General features: G+C 48.6%; 1 protein-coding gene across 1 annotated transcript; it reads left to right on the top strand.

The window, feature by feature from the left end:
- The first annotated feature begins 4,656 nt into the window (after positions 1 to 4,656).
- MAPK13 (mitogen-activated protein kinase 13) lies at positions 4,657 to 16,587 on the top strand. The gene is made up of 12 exons (XM_082494483.1): positions 4,657 to 4,836; positions 8,604 to 8,733; positions 9,109 to 9,167; positions 10,282 to 10,390; positions 11,442 to 11,471; positions 11,912 to 11,959; positions 12,895 to 13,009; positions 13,359 to 13,430; positions 13,963 to 14,042; positions 14,490 to 14,568; positions 15,884 to 16,060; positions 16,399 to 16,587. The coding sequence occupies exons 1-12, from the start codon at positions 4,718 to 4,720 to the stop codon at positions 16,476 to 16,478; spliced, it is 1,098 nt and encodes a 365-aa protein (XP_082350609.1). The 5' UTR covers positions 4,657 to 4,717; the 3' UTR covers positions 16,479 to 16,587.
- The last annotated feature ends 898 nt before the right edge of the window (positions 16,588 to 17,485 follow it).

Genomic DNA, 17,485 nt, shown 5'->3' with positions numbered 1-17,485 from the left:
TTCTCCTTGGTGGAGGGGTTTTGTGTGTGTTGAATTGGGGAGGGGGGGAGGGAGGGGAGGGAGGAAAGCTGAGTCTATGTAAACATGCTGCATGCTCTGTTGTATTCTGTGTACGGCCTGGGGCAAGCCTTGCAGCCCTGCTCTGACTGCTCTTCAGCCCTTGCAGAGTAACAGCGATCAACCAGTTTTGCGCTGCTGGGGCAAAGGGGGGGAAGTTGGTGTTGTAAAGTTTGGTTACAATCGTTGCCATTTATCAATTCTTCTACAATTAAGTAACCTCAAAATAATGGAAGTTGGTTTATAGCCCTCTGTTTTCTTCAGGACTGAAGCGGGGGGTTGAGGGATGTCCTTGTTCAATGCCAGATGACTGATTTTGTATCCAGATCTTCCCGGTACACCAGAATGTACAGGGCTTCTAATGGCTGATTCCTGGAACATGGAAGAGGTCTTGTTTGAAACTGTAAATATGTTTGTGCCTTAAATTGAATGGAGAGAGAGGGGAAAGGAAGTCTGGAGTGGCAATCTCTGACCCCACTGTTTTTCAGGGTGAAGGCTCCCAGATAGCCAGGCATGAACTCGATGTAATCAGGAAATAACTTTCCGAGGCAACAGCCTCTACCCCGGGATTGGGTTTTCCTCTATTTTCCCTCTTCCCTTCCCCTCATTCTGAGGCTCCCCAGCATGAGCTCCCAGGAGATAAAGGCTGGAGAAGATTCTTGCTAGCCACATGTTTGTGTATTTTCTTCCTTAAAAGGGTGGGGTGTTTTTGCATGTCGTAGCTGTATGTGCATGTAGAGCTGCTTGATTTTTGTCGTCACTTTTTGGGGATGGCACTGGGGCAGTTAAATCGTCAGTGAACTATTTTACTGAGTACCTCAGCCAGTGCCATGAAATCACAGCATCCTTCCTCTTGTGCTGCAGCTCGTTGTGAAATACCTGCCGTTCTGGAGGCTTCGCCGAGGAAAGGATAAAATATACGGCATAGAAACATGCACCTTTTTCTTTGTGTTCTGACCTTCTAGCTTCAGAGAAGGAGAGCTTGGGACAGAGGGTTTCTTGTGAGGTCAAATGTAAAAAATGTTCTTCAAAGAAAAAATAGGGCGTCTGGTGCCAGAACTTAAGTTATTTCCCGAAAAGGATTTTTTTAGAAGTATTGGAATCCAGAGCAAAGAAATAAGCATGCATAAAACCACAATCTCCCTTTCACTGTCTATATCTATAAATATAAATATTTATATATATAAAACTAACATTTACTAGAGGTTGGTTTTTTTTTTTTTCCCTCTCAGATAAGAGCTTCTTGGCTGGTTTTTAGCAGGTTGATCTCTGCCTGAGGAAAGGTGAAAAGGGAGTTTGGTTGAATACAAACGTGGTTTAAGTATTTTGTGTTTTACAGGACTCTGCCTGAGCGCAACGCCCGGCGGTGGCGAGGGGCCCGAGGGAGGTTTCTCAGCACGTGTCTGTACTAGAGCTGTACCCGGCGAGCTCAGGAGCCCTGTTTTAGGACTCGTGGAGGAGACGTTTTTAGAGATTTATTTGTTGCAGGTATCCTGTGCGGACAGCGTACCTGTGTATGTGAGGAGAAAGGCTTTTGAGATATTTTGTGTTCTTGTTACTGATGGGACGGAGAGGAACTGTTTGTGGTGTTTTTACCCCGTGTTTGAAGAGGCAGCACAAAGGGATGGGACGTGGATGACAAAGCCATTGATTCTTCCTAGGCTACTTTCCAGTGATCTCTTCAGGTCAAACACTTAATAAAGGTCTGGGGCGAGATGTAGAGAGCGGTTATTCCCTGCTCTGGGATAAAACTCTCCTCAGACCAACAAAATCAAGATGGAAAACCTCCCTTTTCTGCTGGACCAGCAGTCCAGGTATTCAAATGAAAATGTAGATATACTATGTAAACCTACAGCAAGATTATTTTTATCAGCCATTTTATGTGTAGATGCTACAGTGTGATTTCATGCGGAAATATTGCTAAAGATTTTTAAAAATATAGATGTTGTGTGTGTGTGCGTGTCTGTGCGCGCGTGTGAGTGGGAATGTTTCATTCGGAGTCGGGACTCTGCCGGGAGCCTGCGGTGGCATGCACTCCCTCCCTTTGGTGCGCTGCTGTTCAGCCACTCGCAGACTGAACAGGAGGATGCACTTCAAAGAAGAGATCGGCTATTTTGTTTCTACCCATGAATTTTGCTGTAATTGGTTATGCCAGATAAGATGTCACGATACCACTGGTTAAAAATAAAACTTATTTTTCAGATTTACTGCGCTGATGGTACTTGCAAACCCCGGGTACCACAGGGTGAATTTCTCCCTCGTGTCGCGGGGGTCCTGTCTGTGATCCTGGGGCAGGGGGGGACGAGGCCGGGTGACTTGCTGACTGCCTCTCTGCTGACACTGAGCGTGTGCCCGCATATCCCAATGGAATTCTTTGCTACAAAACCAGCTCAGAGTCCGACATCAGTACTGGACACAGAAAAAATACTTTTATTTTCTGTTTAGTACGGGGAAGCACGTATTCAACACAATAGATCAGCGTTCTGCTACTTGCCTGGACTGGGGCCCTTCCTCAGTAGTACTGGTTTGTCGTTGTTTGCTATTTAAAAGTGATTTTCTTTCCCTCTTCAGCTGCCATCTAGTTAGTGGTGGAGGGTGTTTGTGGGAGCAGGAGCATCGTCACTCTCCCTAGTAGAGATTTGCCATCTTTCATGTGGACAAACAATTGCCCAAAGCTGTGTTCTTCATGCAAACAAAAGCTTCAATAGCTGAAGTTCCCAGGCCTTGATAAACCAAGGTGGGTCCTGCTGGTCCGAGTCAGGTAGCTGATAGCCACAAGGTGTGCGATCCCCTGTTGCGGAGCTCTGCAGTGGCTGGTCTGCAGAAGCACATGGGGAGGTGTTCTCTGAGTGATGGGAAGCTGCCTCTCTGCTTGTTTTCACCTTCTGCTGGCCTTGGAACGAATTGAGAGGAAAAAAGCCTAAACTGGACCTGTCACATTGTTTTCCGGGAGGGGGGAAAAAAAAAAATCCACAATTGTGCTCAGTTACAATATATCCTAGTCAGAAAAAAAAAAAAAACCCCACAAAACTAAAATCAGTGATAACTGAATTGGGGGGGGGGGGGGGGGGCGGAATTCCACCTACACAATCAAATTACTTAACTCAAGGTTTCCTATTTGATCTGAACCGGTCACTTGAATGAATTCATCTTTCTACAGCCAAGACATGCCCTAGATATTCAGAACTCCTTAATTGTGTGCTGATTACCTGCGTGTGCACGTGGGGTTGTGCAAGAGTTGTGTTCATGAAATGACAGATGAGTTACACGTTTGCTTATGTACTGGGAGCTGTTGCTGTAACACCTCTTGCTCACAGGTGTATTTATAGAACGGAGCCCATCCTGGGTTTATTTCCTGACTCCGCTGTTGCTTATTTACACGTATATACGTAAGCAAGGTTAAAAACTGCCACAGCACCTTGTCCCTAATTTGTGTTTTACAAAACAGTGACCTGGCCGTGGCTATTAGAAGAACGTAAGGGCCACCACTGGTATGCGTTGTGGCGGTTGCCTATAAGGGCGTAAAATGAATCTTTCCTAAAAACCCCATGTCCTTTTTCAGGAGTTCCTATTTATCAGGTAAAGGCTCTGCTCCCGCTGTGTGGAGGTGCTCGGGGCAGGGAGACCTGTGGGGGTTAGGCTGGAGAGCCCGGTGTGAGTGCCTGGGCTGGCTCGGTTGGGTGCAGCTTAGTCACTTCCTTTGGGAAGTCTGTAGGATGCTCCTACCTGCGGTGCAGGAGCCCCACCTGCGCCTCCTCAAGTTGGAGCAAAATGCCGAGGCGTTCTCTGCTTACCAGGAACGGAGGGAGCTCCTCGCGGGCTGTGTTTGCTGCTCTGGCGCGGTACCGGCAGGCACAGCAGCGAACTTAGTTTTGGTGCTGTCCAAGAAGACCCGAGAAGGGGTTGGACCTGCTGCAGGAGGGGAAACCAGACCCAGCAAAGCCTGGGGCAGGAAAAGTTCTTAGGATGCTCCCATCTCACAGCTGCTCCTCAACCTCCTCACTGCAGTCAGCCGGATGAAGGTGGAGAGCCTCAGCCTGCTTTCACCATGTGCCCTCTCTGCTGGGAAGCTGGGTTTGGAAGACAATCCCCATCGCTTCCTTGCTCTTGTGTGGATGTAACACCCTGGTGTCCTTTGTCACGAGCCTGGAGCTGTCCTCCATCAGCTGGAAAGAAGAATGTTCCCACTCGTCTGACGAGGCGCTGTGGCTTGTTCCCCAGATTCCCCGGCTCCACAAGTCCTTACTCATCTGCTTGTTCAGAGCAGGGATTTCACGAGACCCCCTCCGAGCCCCACGAGGACATTTCTTGGCTGGTGGCCCGGTGGAAGCAGGACAGCAAGAGCTGCAGGTGACGGCGGAGCTCCTGGAGGTGTGCCTGCCGTGGGGCTGGGTGCTTGTTCCCGTACCAGAGTCCCGAGGCACCTGTACAAGACCGAGGCGTGTCGGGAAACCTGATGCCTCACCTCTGCCGATGTGGAGGCGGAGGGAGGAGGGCCCAAAGACATGTCCCTTCACGCTTGCAACAGCTGAAAACGGAGAAGGAAACTCGCTAGAGCTTTTTTCACCAGCGCAGGCGGCCTCGCTGTCCCTGTCTCACCCCAGAAGCCCTCCTGTACTCCAGTACTCTGGGGGGGTGGCAGTCCCGCACCCGCCGGGCGATGAACATCGCAAGGAGAAGAGGCTTTTACAGACAGGAGGTGAACAGGACCCTCTGGGAGCTGCCCAGGAGATACACGTCCCTCCACCCCGTGGGGTCTGGAGCCTATGGCTCGGTGTGGTGAGTGAGGTCCTGCCTGCACGGCCAGCAGCAGCACGGGGCGAGTTGGGGGGTGTTTAAAGTATCATGCCGGGAGGGGGGGAAACGAGGAGGTGCCTGTCAGCACCCCTCCATTAGGAAAGGCCATTTGCATGTGTGATGAAGGCAGTTTGCCTCCTGCTCTGGTGCGGGCAGCAGGTTGGAGACTTGGGTCGCTTGAAGAAACAGATGTTTCCTCCCGTGGTTGCCCCGGGTGGGCTCAGAGGAGGGTGTTCCCACCCGAGCTCGCCTTGGTGGGTGTCCTCAGGCAGCGGCTGGAGGAGCAGGCAGGACTGCGAGTGCAGCCTGGGGGTCACCTCCACCTCCAGGGGGTCTGGCATCTTTCGCGCTGCTTTGGTCTTGAGCTTGCATGAAGATTTCTGTCTGGCAGCAAAGGCGGGAGGGAACAGCTGGGTGTCTGAAAGCAACGTGTGGATGATAAGAGGTGGGTCGTGGAACAGCAGCGTGTCCTCCGCAGCGTGTCCTCGCCGCTTGAGTGCGAGGCAGCTGATGCTGGGCTGCCTGGAGAAAGGGGCTGGACAATGGGACCCCCGCCTTGATAGTGCTTCCAGCTCGAAATCATCACATAGATAGAAATGATTGTAAACCAGGATCGGTAACAGACTGGGACTTCTTCCTGGCTGAGGATAATCCTCAACCGCTGAGAGTTCAGCACGAGCTGCTGTTAATTAATCAGTTGGGCAAAGGTGCCTGTAGTGTGAGCAAGAAGTCGGATCTCGCTTTGTTTACGTTGGCAAACCAGTGGAGACGGGTGACTTTTTGAAAGGTTAAATATGAAGCAGCCCATTGACAGGATCTGGACGGAGCTCTTGTTTCATAACACACCGAGCTAAAAAAAAAAAAAAAAAAAAAAAAGGTGTGTCCTGTTTTTTAGGTGTTGGGCAGAGTCTGTCTGCTGGCTGTCACGGCACGGATCCTGAAACCCCGGGGCCCAGGTTCTGTCCTTGTCCCCTGGCTGCCTATTGACACCCAGTGTTTCCTTCCCCCATTCTGCTCTCCAGCTGCATTTGAGCTTCTGAGATGCTTAAATGAGCCCTGCCAAATCAGGCAACACTAAACTTGGCATTTTTGATATTTGTACAGTGTTTTCTGGGTTTTATCATAAAGGACAGAAGGAAGAAAAGAAAGACAGGGAAGAGAAATCCTTCCAAACTTTCCTTGCCCACCGGAAAAAAAAAAAAAAAAAAGGCAACAAGATGACAAATCTACAAATCTTTCTGGTTCCAGGGAAAGTCTTGGCTGCTCTGGAGGTCTCAGGGAGGGAGGGATGGGTGTTACGGCGGGTCCAGGGTGGTGTTACTGCAGGGAGAGTGCTCAGCAGGGCAGGTTTGGTGCTGATTCCTGCACAAAGCAGAGATGGAAGCGTGTGGAGTTAGGATTTGCTGTCCTCTGCTGGGAAACTTTCCTGTCGCAGCGTTATTCCGAGCTGCCGGCTTTTATACCTCCTTGGGCAGCTGGGGAACTAACTCAGGTGAAACAGCAAAGATGTGTTTCTTCATTAATTCTGCCAAAATCTGTAGTGATTTGGCTTCCAGCCAAATGTAATTGTGGAAGAAGAGTCCTCTGACCCCTCCAATGCTGGTCTTGCCCATCTCTGCCAGGGACACAGCTCTGCCTGCCCAGTGTCATCCCGAACTTCAGCCATTCATTAAACTTCTGCTGGGAAGAAACGTAGTGGGTTCTCCCAGTTGTGGCAGCTCAATTAACTCTCCGCTGTGCCTTATGACAGCAGTGTCCGTGCTGGGCAGGCTGAAGCTTCATCACCCAAACTGTCCTGTGTTGCGTGGTGGGGTAGATCTGTGCTCTGTAGGCCAGGAGCTGGGAAGGTGGGTAAGAACACACGCCCTCAGATTAAGAAATCTGCCGTAAATTCTGCAGAAGCTGTTTGACTACATGGTCCAAGTCCCTTCCTCTTATATCCCTCACTCCTCGGAGAACTTTCACATGTGCTGTCCCCCCTGCTGACACCTACTGAAGTCCTGAAACTGAGACGCCTTTTCCCTGTCTTCCCAAGATACCCCATGGCATCTTCAGCGCTGAAGCTGCCTCATGTAGCTGTTCCTTTGCTTCCTTTGCTTTTCCCATCTGAATGCGTTGACAAAATCGCCGTTGCGCCTCTCAAAGGATGTGTCTGCTCTTGTCACACATGACTTAGAGCGACTGGAAGGGAACTCAGTGGCCAAGAGCGGGGAGATTGCCTGATGGCATCGGGGAGGCTGACGAGAGCTGCTGCTGGCCCAGGCTGCCGGAGGACACACCACGACTGATCGCTTGTGGCTGACCGTGGGAGAAAGCTGGGCACGAGACTTGAGATTTGCAGCAAGGAACTGATAACCCCTCCTCAGCACTGAACCGAAGGGAGAGCCATGCAGAGCAGGATGGTCCCACCTCTCCTACTGTAATCAGCCCTAAACCCAGCAAAATGCACTGTTTGATTGCGTTATTATAGATGGCATTTCCCTGTTTATTCAATTTATGAAGTCTTGCCTCTGAGTGATGGCCCTGGAGGTCACGGTAACGTTGCTTTACAGCTTGATGGTACCTGCCTTTCCCCGTCTCGGGTCCTGCAAGAGCCTCGAGGAAGGAGCTGTGGCTGCAGTCGGGGACTGGTGGGGGTGAATCACGTGTCCCTTTGGAGAAGGAAGCAGGAGAAAAATACCTGTGCGAGGCTGGAGGATGTGTGCAAAGCGTTAATGCCAGCGTTCACAAGGGCACGGGTACGCTGTGCAGTGAAAATCCGTGGGTCCGAACATGCCGATTTATAGCCCTTCCGTTTCCCTGTGAGATAAGGACTTACAAAGGATGGGAACTGTTCTGGAAACCCACAGTGCAATTTGGCCTGGAAAACCCTTTCTTTGTCTTTTGGAGGCGTCAAGGAAGGGCTGAGGCACCAATGTGTAGTGGGGTGCACTGAGACCCCCCCAGAAAACACCTCTGAGAGTCCCCAGTTACAGCTGTCCCTGCCTGACGAGCGCCCTCCCCGCTTCTCCTCTGGTGAAACCTGGGGCCTGATCAAAGAGCCTCCAAAAGCAGAGAAAGTGTGACAGGATCACCCTGTTCAGCCACAGACAGCAAACGTGACCAGAGGGAGTAACACGGCACGTCTCCAGTGGCGGCTGTTGTACCACGTTTTCATTAGCTTTATAAAAGACTCTCGTTTTCAGCCAGACCTGCTTTTGCTCAGAAGCATACGTATAGCATCAAAGATCCTGATTGCAGGACAATTAATTGCTGCAGCCTGTATTTTCAGTGTGTGACATCCAGTCTTTGCTCCAGAATACGACGAAGGCGGCTGACGTACCTTTAAAAGATAACACACCCCAAGCAGATGGCAAAGCCGAAATTGCTTTTTTCCCCTAACCTCCATGCATTAGGGAAGGAGAAGGCAGAGTTAGACCTAATTCCTGACCTTTAACCATTTGTGTTTTCCTCTTCTCACGGTTCTGTTAGCTCCAGCTCATCTCTGCGGGTTAAAGGGAATAAAGACCGGGTCACTTACCCTTTGCTCAGTATCCCACCTCGTCCTCCAGAGAGCACGGGCTGCGGTCCGCTGCACTGGGTCGCACAGGGTAACCCAGAGCTCCACTGGGAAAGATGGAAGGGCCTTTCTTTGCTCTTCTTCTGCGAGGTCCAGAATTAGCTCTTCCCTAGGAGGACACCTTTGGTATTGCAAAGTTTGTTAAAACATACTGCCGATGTCAGAACTGTTTTTTATTTGTCTGCCGCAGTTCAGCCATAGACAAGAAGACAGGGGAGAAAGTGGCGATCAAGAAGCTCTGCCGCCCATTCCAGTCGGAGATCTTCGCTAAGCGAGCGTACAGAGAGCTCATGCTGTTAAAGCACATGCAACATGATAACGTAAGTACTCACTTCTCTCCATTCCTGCTGAAACAAGGGGGATTTTCTTGCCACCTGGCAGCAGGTCCTTTCTGGTGGCATCACCTTTATTTTAATTGAGAGGTCCTGACGTTTGGCACGTGCAGGTAGTCTCGGCGTTTGCTGCCTGTCTGCTGCTCCCAGTTGGCACCAGGCTGAAGCAGATGTGTAATGGGTTCTCCCGTGCATTAGTAAGAGGAAAAGCAGCTACGCAGCATAATGAGGAGTCCTTGGATTCCTCAGATGGAGTTCTTGGTGCTCACCCATCTGCGTGTACTGATAGAGAGCTGCTACCTGAGTCCCACGTGCACAGCAAATGCTTTCCAGGTTTAAATGTGGAATTCTCTCCTCCATCAGGTCATTGGGCTGCTTGATGTCTTCACCTCCGCTCCCTCCTACCAGGGATTTCAGGACTTGTAAGTTTGGAGTTTGCATTCACTCTATCTAGACTCAGCCATTGCCCAAGTTGTCTGTGACCTAGCGGCAGGATAATGGCTCGGGGTGAGGTGTGGTCCAACAGGCTGTGAGTTGAAAAGGGGACAGACTAAAGCCAGACATCCCCAAATAACAAGGAGAGTCAAAAGCACAAGTCAGTTCCCAGAATACATCAACAGATCCCGTGCCATGCTCACAGCTGGGAGAACACAGTATATGTACAGCAACGTATGTAATGAAGCGGCATTGCATTCCATGGCGTATCACATGTAGCGTGATCGGTGCTAACGCGCTGCCTGTGTGACTGCTGAGCTAAGGGGCCGCACTCTGAATGGGAGAAGTATTGTTCATCAGCCTCTGGGGCAATTAAACTGAGAATTTTAAGGATCTGGTTTTCTTTTCATCTTGATTCTGACTGTTCTTTTTTGTTGTTGTTGTTGTTGTTGGCATTTCCCTCAGTGTTGATGGTCAGGTTGGATGAGTCGTTTTCCCTTCCCCATCCTTTGGCACGAGCAGCGTGTGCCTGGGTTTAGGTTTTCGGCTGATGGCTGGGTATTTAGCAGCCTGCAGGAAAAGTGTTTGAAGGTTCTCAGAGCAGTTCCTGTTGGAAGACCGTCAACTAATTAGCAGTCTCAGCAGGCAGGCCAAAGACTGAGGGAAGCTAGGTGTTGCCTTCCCAAGGCAGGGCTGCAGAACATTACAGAGATAAATTTGGGAGCCAACACAGCAGTTTTGCAAGACTCTTTAAAGCTGCGCAAGATGTTTCAGCTCCCAGATGGTGTAAGGCTGTCCGGAATTGAACATCACTGACGTCTAAAGTAAAATAATTCAGGATCCTTAAAGTTTGGAAGGTTCTTGTTCTTACTTGACGTCAGATATCCAATATGAAGGGAGAAGAAAGAGCAATTTTCAGAGCAGGTTGAAATCCCAGCATCACTGTGAGCTCTGCCAGTCAGCCAGGGACACTCTCACAACAACTCATCTTATTTACAGTAAGTTACACAGCCAAAAAAAACCCAAACAAGTGAGAACAAGGCTAGCCTGGTTCCCTATGTTTTTCTTCTAGACTCAGGGCCTTGTCTTACTGCCTTTTAGCTACCTGGTGATGCCATACATGCGGACAGATTTACAAAAGATCATGGGACATGAATTCAGTGATGAAAAGATCCAGTACCTGGTCTACCAAATGCTGAAAGGGCTGAAGGTAGGTGGGCCTGGAGGAGTCTAGTGACTCCCCGTGTCTCCTCTGCACGTCACCTTTGGGTTGACCATAACTAAACCCCCTTCTAAGACTGTATAGGAAGATTTGGGGGTATATTTGCTGTTGAACTACTCTTGTTCCAGCACACATCAGCAAAGTGACTGCTTGTTCACATCAGTCAATTGGGTATCGAAGCAATCGGCAGTCAGAGACCTCATGATAGTTTTTCTGTGACAGCGGTAGTGTCACTCTCTGACTCCCCCAAACCCTTAGCAAAATTGTGCATAGAAAGGAAGAGGCTGGCAGCAAAGGGAGCTTCGACTGAACTCCTAACCGAGGCTCTCGGGGGAGAAGACAGGGAATGATTTTCTATTCAATAGAACAAGGAAGGAACATGCTGCTGTAACTGGCTTTGAGAGAGCAGAAAGCAATCACTGCAAACCCTGGGATGTAAAGACAATGTCTTAATGCTGCCCTCTGTAACATCCTTCGCCTGGCGTCAGAGCAGTGGCTTACAGGCATTAATGGGTTCACCTTAATAACCCTTCCCCAGATCACTGTTATCTTGAGCTTAAATAAAGGGGGGACGAACACACAGAAGGTCTAACTGGTGTGCTAAAAGCCACGTAGTCAGTTTCTGCAACTTGAATCTGATTTCCAATATTGTGTTTTAATGATGAGATTTTTTTCACATGGTTTAACATTTAAACCAACAAAGTTTTCATATCATCTACTCACTGTGTTCCTACCTGTAATCCCAAAGCCTTTGTTTGAAAGTTTGAAGCTATTAGTGTACTTGCCCTAAGGAACTATTGCTCCATATCTCCTCTTCTGCTCTATGCCTCTTCTTTGGAGCGGCAACGTAACTGCAAATACTGTCAGAAATTCACTGCAGTGATTTCTTTTCCAACTGCTGCCCTGGGGGCTGGGGACCTGCAGCAGGCTGCAGAGGTGTGTTCTCAGCAAGGTCTTGTCCGTAGCTCTCGTTTCTCTGCTGGAGAACAGAAAGTCTTGTCTGCTGGTGCTCACATTGTGGCTCCTCTTTTTATTGCAGTATATTCATTCAGCCGGCATCATCCACAGGGTAAGTTCATGTGCGCTGTTACTCTGATTTTTGTCCGTTTAGGAGAAACACAGCTTGGGCGTAAAGCTAATACATTCCTAAACATCGTTTCACTAATAGCCTGGTCTGCTCTAAGGCCTTTCTGGTGTCTGTCGCCTTTTCCCTCCTACACCCTGTATGTGTTTGGATTTGCTTATTTGTGCAGCATTTTGAGGAAATGTTGTGTTTTCTGATGAGCTGATAAGCATTTTATGATCCTTTTTGAATTAAAACTGTTGCAGGAAAAAATAAAATAGTAATCTAAAGCTGTACAGTATAGCAGGCACGGTGTCTCTGCTGTATCAATACTGGACTTGGGATGTTACGGGATCCCATCAAAGATGAGCAGAGGTTTGGCTGAGGTTCGTGTTGATGCGTTGCAAATTAAAACATCCTTATTATTCTGCTCTTGTCTGTCGTAGGACCTGAAGCCAGGGAACCTGGCTGTGAACGAAGACTGTCAGCTAAAGGTAGGTGGCAAAGCACCACTCTGTAGCATGTGGCATATCAGATCGCTGAGGAACTGCTCTGCCAGCAGGAATTTGGCACAGTCATGTTTCCTCTTGCCTTCCGAGACTCGATTCGAGGTGTTTCATTACTCGTCGGTTGCAGGCAGTGGGAAATACTCACCTGCTGATGTAACTTGCTGAATCAGGGCCCAAGACTTGGAATGAACATCCTGTCGCTGTAATTCCTGCGGCATGGCAGTTCATAATGTCTTCCTAAATAAATTCAATACTGCTGAGCAATACTTGCGTTAGGTGGACGATCTCTGAAGGATAACTGGATTCAGCCACGGTCACCCTTTGGTTCTCATTGCCATGATGGTTGTGATTCCAGACAAAGTTATTTTCAGTATTGCTCCGAAGGGTTTGCTCGCAGCTCGCTGGTGTGGCGCTCTAGCATGCGTTTTCTGTAATGTATATTGCAGGGAATGGCTCCGTTGCCTGTAAAGGTTGGGTCGAGCTATGCTCATCTCCGGTATTGAGGGAGAGGCCACCCCGTCAGCCACAAGGTGTTTTTATAGGAAAGGGTGAGTCGGGGTGGCTTGGGAGCACGCCTTTGCCACCAGGTTATGGAACAACTCAATTAAATAAAGCTCATAGAGTTGAAACTTAAGATTCAAGAAAGGAAGTGACCTTCCGGGTAGCACACAGCACTGATCCTTTCGGCAGGGTCTTCACACGGCAACTGGTTTTGCAGCTGGCTTGCAATTTACAGTGGAATTAAGACAAACCTGTTAGTTCTTTGAACTGTCCCGTGGGTGGCTGTGGGGTAGTTGGAGCTTCGTTATTATCTGATTGGATCTGCTTCGTTTCCTCTTAGAAGTAGATTCTCCCTTGCCCGCAGGATTTCTCTTTTCTTTCCTGCCCTTCCTTCTCCCTCTTCCTTTGGTCAACTGCAGATCTTGGATTTTGGCTTGGCCAGACACGCTGATGCTGAAATGACCGGCTACGTGGTTACGCGCTGGTACAGAGCCCCAGAAGTCATTCTGAACTGGATGCATTACAACCAGACAGGTGAGCTGCCGTGCTTCAGTGGTGTGACTGGCTGGTGACGAGCCCAGGGATCCCGCTGTCACGCCTGGGTCAAACCTCACATAATCCTCCAGATATTTTTCTTCTTTATCATCAGTGTCCCCTGGAGCGGAGCGAGTCCCAAAGTGGTTGCACAACTCCCAAAGCTAGTGCCTGTGGGAAATGATGAAAGCAGAGATTTTAGCAGCATGGAAAGAACAGGGGAGGGTGGAAAATAGGAGTGAAATTTAAATCAGTGCCTGCTGCAAACAACACAGCAAGCAACAGCCCCAGCAATAATTGCTGCCTTTTTACTGTCCTTTTCTTTTTTTCCTTTTTTCTCTCTGAACAGTGGATATCTGGTCTATTGGCTGTATCATGGCAGAAATGCTGACCGGGAAAACGCTGTTTAAAGGAAAAGACTGTATCCTTTCAAGCTGAACCTTTTCCCTGGGTGGAGTGATAATTCTTGGTGTGTGTGAAAGGGCTTTTATGACTGAGGCTACTGAGAAAAATAGGCGTCAGTCTGGTGGTTTACTAGGAGGTAATCACAGGGACCAGTCTTTTTGGTGAGGAAAACAGAGAGAAGATAGGAGGGGGCCAAGCTGTCCTTAGAAATACACCTCTGTGCTGGCCACGTGTGCTCTACAACCTTGTGTGGCCACAGCTCCATTCCCAAACCCTTGTGTATCCCCCAAGCCCACAGGCATATGGCCTGGATGAGTCATGTCAGCAAAACTATCCGTTGATGAAAACGGCATCCCAGGAAAGAAGCCTTAGAGCTCTTATTGCTTGCACAGTGAGTCTCTGCTCGTGTGGCTCTGTTGGGTTTGTATCGTAACCTCCTCAGAGCTCCCACGGGTCCTCAGGCTCTCCAGCACCAGCCCATGGGCTGAGCTGTTGGGGGGTGTCCAGGGCTGCCTTCCAGACGGGTAATCTTTAACGCAGCCTGGCAGACCTAGATCAACTGACTCAGATCCTGAAAGTAACGGGGCATCCAGGAGAAGACTTCGTGGAGAAGCTGGAGGACAAAGCGGTAAGAAAGTTCGCTATGGATTCAGGCCTTGCTGGCAGAGGGGTGGTGGGGTTAACTTGGCGGTGTCTTTGGGGTGGGAGAGGTGCTGCTTCTACAGCAGCAGTGAAAAGGAGCAACAGCAGTCTGTTGCACACCTGATGGATTTGGTGTTGTGTTGGACACCGGTGTGGATTGCACGGACTTTCTGCGAGGTACCTGACACCCCTGCAAACTAGTGACCTCCTCTGTTCTCCAGTTTGGCCCTTAAAACAGAAATATTTCTGTATCTCCATTGATAAAAATAGTTCCTTGCAAACTGGTCGCTGAAATGTGACATCTGGGATGATTTGCCATTCTCTCCATTTGCCTTTGCTCATCTGTGCCGTTGAGACCCAAGAGCTGTATTTCACAGCCCCCCTGGCACTTGTCCACGGGCAGTAAACGTCTGTGTTTTCCTTTCTCTTTCAGGCTAAGAGTTATATCAAGTCCCTTCCTAAAATCCCCAAGAAGGATTTGTCTGTGCTTTTCCCCAAAGCCAATCCTCAGGGTAAGTCATCTCCAGCGTTTCTTACCAGTTTTCACTGCTGGAAAGGAGACAGGCTGACTGCCACAGCTCCAGTCTTTTTTCTCTTCTCTTTCTCATAATTTCTTGCTGCTTTCTGCCTTGGAGGTTGTGCCCCTGCCCCTCCCCAGGGCAACTACGTATGAATTAAAAGCAAAATGATTATTGGTATTACAATGGTGATGTTCTGGTGTTCTTGGCCATTTACTGCTTTCTTTTTTTATTATTATTTTGAAAAACTTTTTAAATGACATGTCCTGTAAAGTACAATATTTAAGGAAGAGATAAACTTCATACTCTCGTATCAACAAGCCCAAAGAGAGCAAGTGCTGGGTATAACAGGATGTCAGGTTGCGGGATGCAAATTATGGGATTAGGACAGTTGCATGTATCAGCTCCACTTGGTATGAGAGTTGGGGTGAATTTTGGCTGATACTGGCTTCCGGAGCTTGTTGCTTGTAGCCAAGGAGGTGCTATTATGATCAGCAGCATTTAAATAAAGAAACCAGCTCTTCATTTTTTACATTATTATTTCCCAGCTCCACATGTAAGGCATCATCAGTTTTGGTAAGGTGCTAAGAGAGTCCCACAGTCCACACTAGTAATTTATTTATTTATTTATTTTTCTTTAGAGAACGGCTTACATCCTAACTGTTTGCTGAACACCTGGATCTATTGATATTTAACAGGCAGCTGAGATGTGCATTTTTAGGGTAAAAATTGATCTCTTACAAGGAGCTCTTTTCCCAAGTAGATTAGAGGTGAGAGCAAGCAAAACTCTTTTAAAAGCTGAAAGGAGGAAAGCATTCAGATGTTAAAACCAAGGGGGGGGAGCAGAGCTGACAGGATAGTTGGTATCTGAGTTTCCTGCCTTCCTGTTTACCAGGGATGTATAGATTTCTGTATAGATTACACATGTTAAGATTCCTTTGAGTTGTGGGGGTCAGAGCGAAAGCAAATGATTAAAACTGAAAAATACCTTGAAGTTACCAGCTTGCTCTTTATGTTCTTGCAGCCCCATCTGTGCAGCATGGCCTAGTCAAGACTAATTTGTTATTTCTGCACAATTTACACCTCCAGCTCTGTTAGTAAGAGCTCCCTAAGGCTGCTGTTGGGCAGACTTTGCATCCCCACTGATGGGAGCTCCACGCTACCTTGGCCGGGATGAGGAATCTCTTTCGTTTTCAGGTCTGGAGAATGTAGTACCGGAAACAATAGTCCCGTCACCTGCGGGGCTCATGTGCAGGGTGCCTGTTCTCCATCGCACCTTGCTTAGCCCTGTTCCTGTCTTCTCCTACAGCAGTGGACCTGCTTGACAAGATGTTGCAACTTGACGTCGAAAAGCGCCTTACAGCGACGGAGGCGTTGGCTCACCCCTATTTCGACCAGTTCCGAGACGTTGAGGAGGAGACAGAAGCACAACAGTCCTATGATGATTCTCTGGAACACGAAAAGCTTTCGATAGATGAGTGGAGAAGTAAGAAGTATATCATCTTTGAGCTTCCTCTCTAGCATGAGACTTTCCTACCTCTCTCTCTTTACTGTGCACATGCTGAGTAAGGCTGCAGTTGTCTGCTGGTGCCTCGATGATAGTGCCCATCTCCCTGGCCTCGCCCTTGCATTTATGCATTCAGCAAAGATTCCTCCAGCACTTCAGGCAGACTTCTTTTCCCTCTCTGCTCTGTCTATCTCTTCCAGCTTGTACCTGCCACATACCCTCCAATGAATACCTCCTCTCTGCACATATAACATTCAAACTTTCATTTATGTCCACTAAAATCACACATTCATGGCTATTTTGTTCTGTTTTTCAAGAGCACATTTACAAGGAGATCTTGTCCTTCAGTCCCATTGCACGGAAGGACTCAAAGAAGCGAAGTGGGATGTCTCTATAGCGACTGGTGCGGCTGTGGCTGGGAATCACTTCTCCTAGATGATGGATTGGGTTTACTCCATGCTGCCTTGCTGGTAGCCGTCGTTTGGCCTGTGGGACTTCTCTGTGTGCCAACATAAGGATGATGCTCTGCTGTGGGCATTGGACTTTATTCTACTAAAGGGGGAAGCACCCCAAACACTTTTCAACACAAAAGATAAATATATTCTCATTGAAACTAAGTGGTAGAATTTTACCTGGTGTTTCTTTATTATTTTTTTTTATATTTTTCCACTTGAGAGAGCAGGGGTTTCATTGCTCCCGTCTCATTAGTCTTTCCAAGCACAGGTTTTAGTCCATTAATTATGGATAAGGTAAAGAAAAAGGTAAAATTGTCTGGGAAGTGAGTCCCAAGCAAAATAATTAGAAATAGTGAAATTCAGCATAAGAAGACTTTATCCAATCTAACTCTGAGTGCGTCCCTGAGCAGCCAAACACCATCCAGCACAGCAAGGTTGCTGGAATGGTGGATCTAATCCACCATGGGAATCCAGTCGATCATGGGATCGCTCCGTGTTCAAAGCAGTTCCGAACCCTTGCTATACACACAGCACCTTGCTAGTGTGCTTCTCCCTCTGGACAGCTGCTGCCTCCTCTTTTTTTTTGCTCTGCTTATTTCATTCCCTGGGTTTTGATCAGTGCCGTCTCCTTATTGCTGGCTGCAAACACATGCTGGGAATTCAAGGCTGCTTCCCCCATTGAGACACCGCGTGTCCCAAGGAGCTGGGTTATAATCTTACACGCCTGCTGCCCGCCCTTTCTGCTCAGCTGTCTTTCCCCAACGGTTCTGTCTTCACCATGCTTATCTCTGGCTGAGCCCCCTCTGCCTGCAGTCACCCTGCCTGCTCCAGGCTGCCTTTATCTCTCAGCAGGGCTGGGGTTCCCTTACGCAGCCCAGCGATGTGACCCCTTGTGTTCTCATACCTCCTGCCCTGCGGGATCGGTTAAACCCGGGATCCTCTGCTTCAG

Source organism: Vanellus vanellus (assembly GCF_965231255.1).
Source record: "Vanellus vanellus genome assembly, chromosome: 23".
NCBI lineage: Eukaryota > Metazoa > Chordata > Aves > Charadriiformes > Charadriidae > Vanellus > Vanellus vanellus.
This window is presented reverse-complemented; position numbering and strand designations above follow the sequence as displayed.

Excerpts from the sequence above, each read along its gene's own strand:
- MAPK13 (XM_082494483.1), top strand. The coding sequence starts at position 4,718 with ATGAACATCGCAAGGAGAAGAGGCTTTTACAGACAGGAGGTGAACAGG. Across the intron at positions 11,472-11,911 it reads CAGCCGGCATCATCCACAGG|GACCTGAAGCCAGGGAACCT; the intron begins GTAAGTTCATGT and ends TGTCTGTCGTAG. Across the intron at positions 16,061-16,398 it reads TTCGATAGATGAGTGGAGAA|AGCACATTTACAAGGAGATC; the intron begins GTAAGAAGTATA and ends CTGTTTTTCAAG.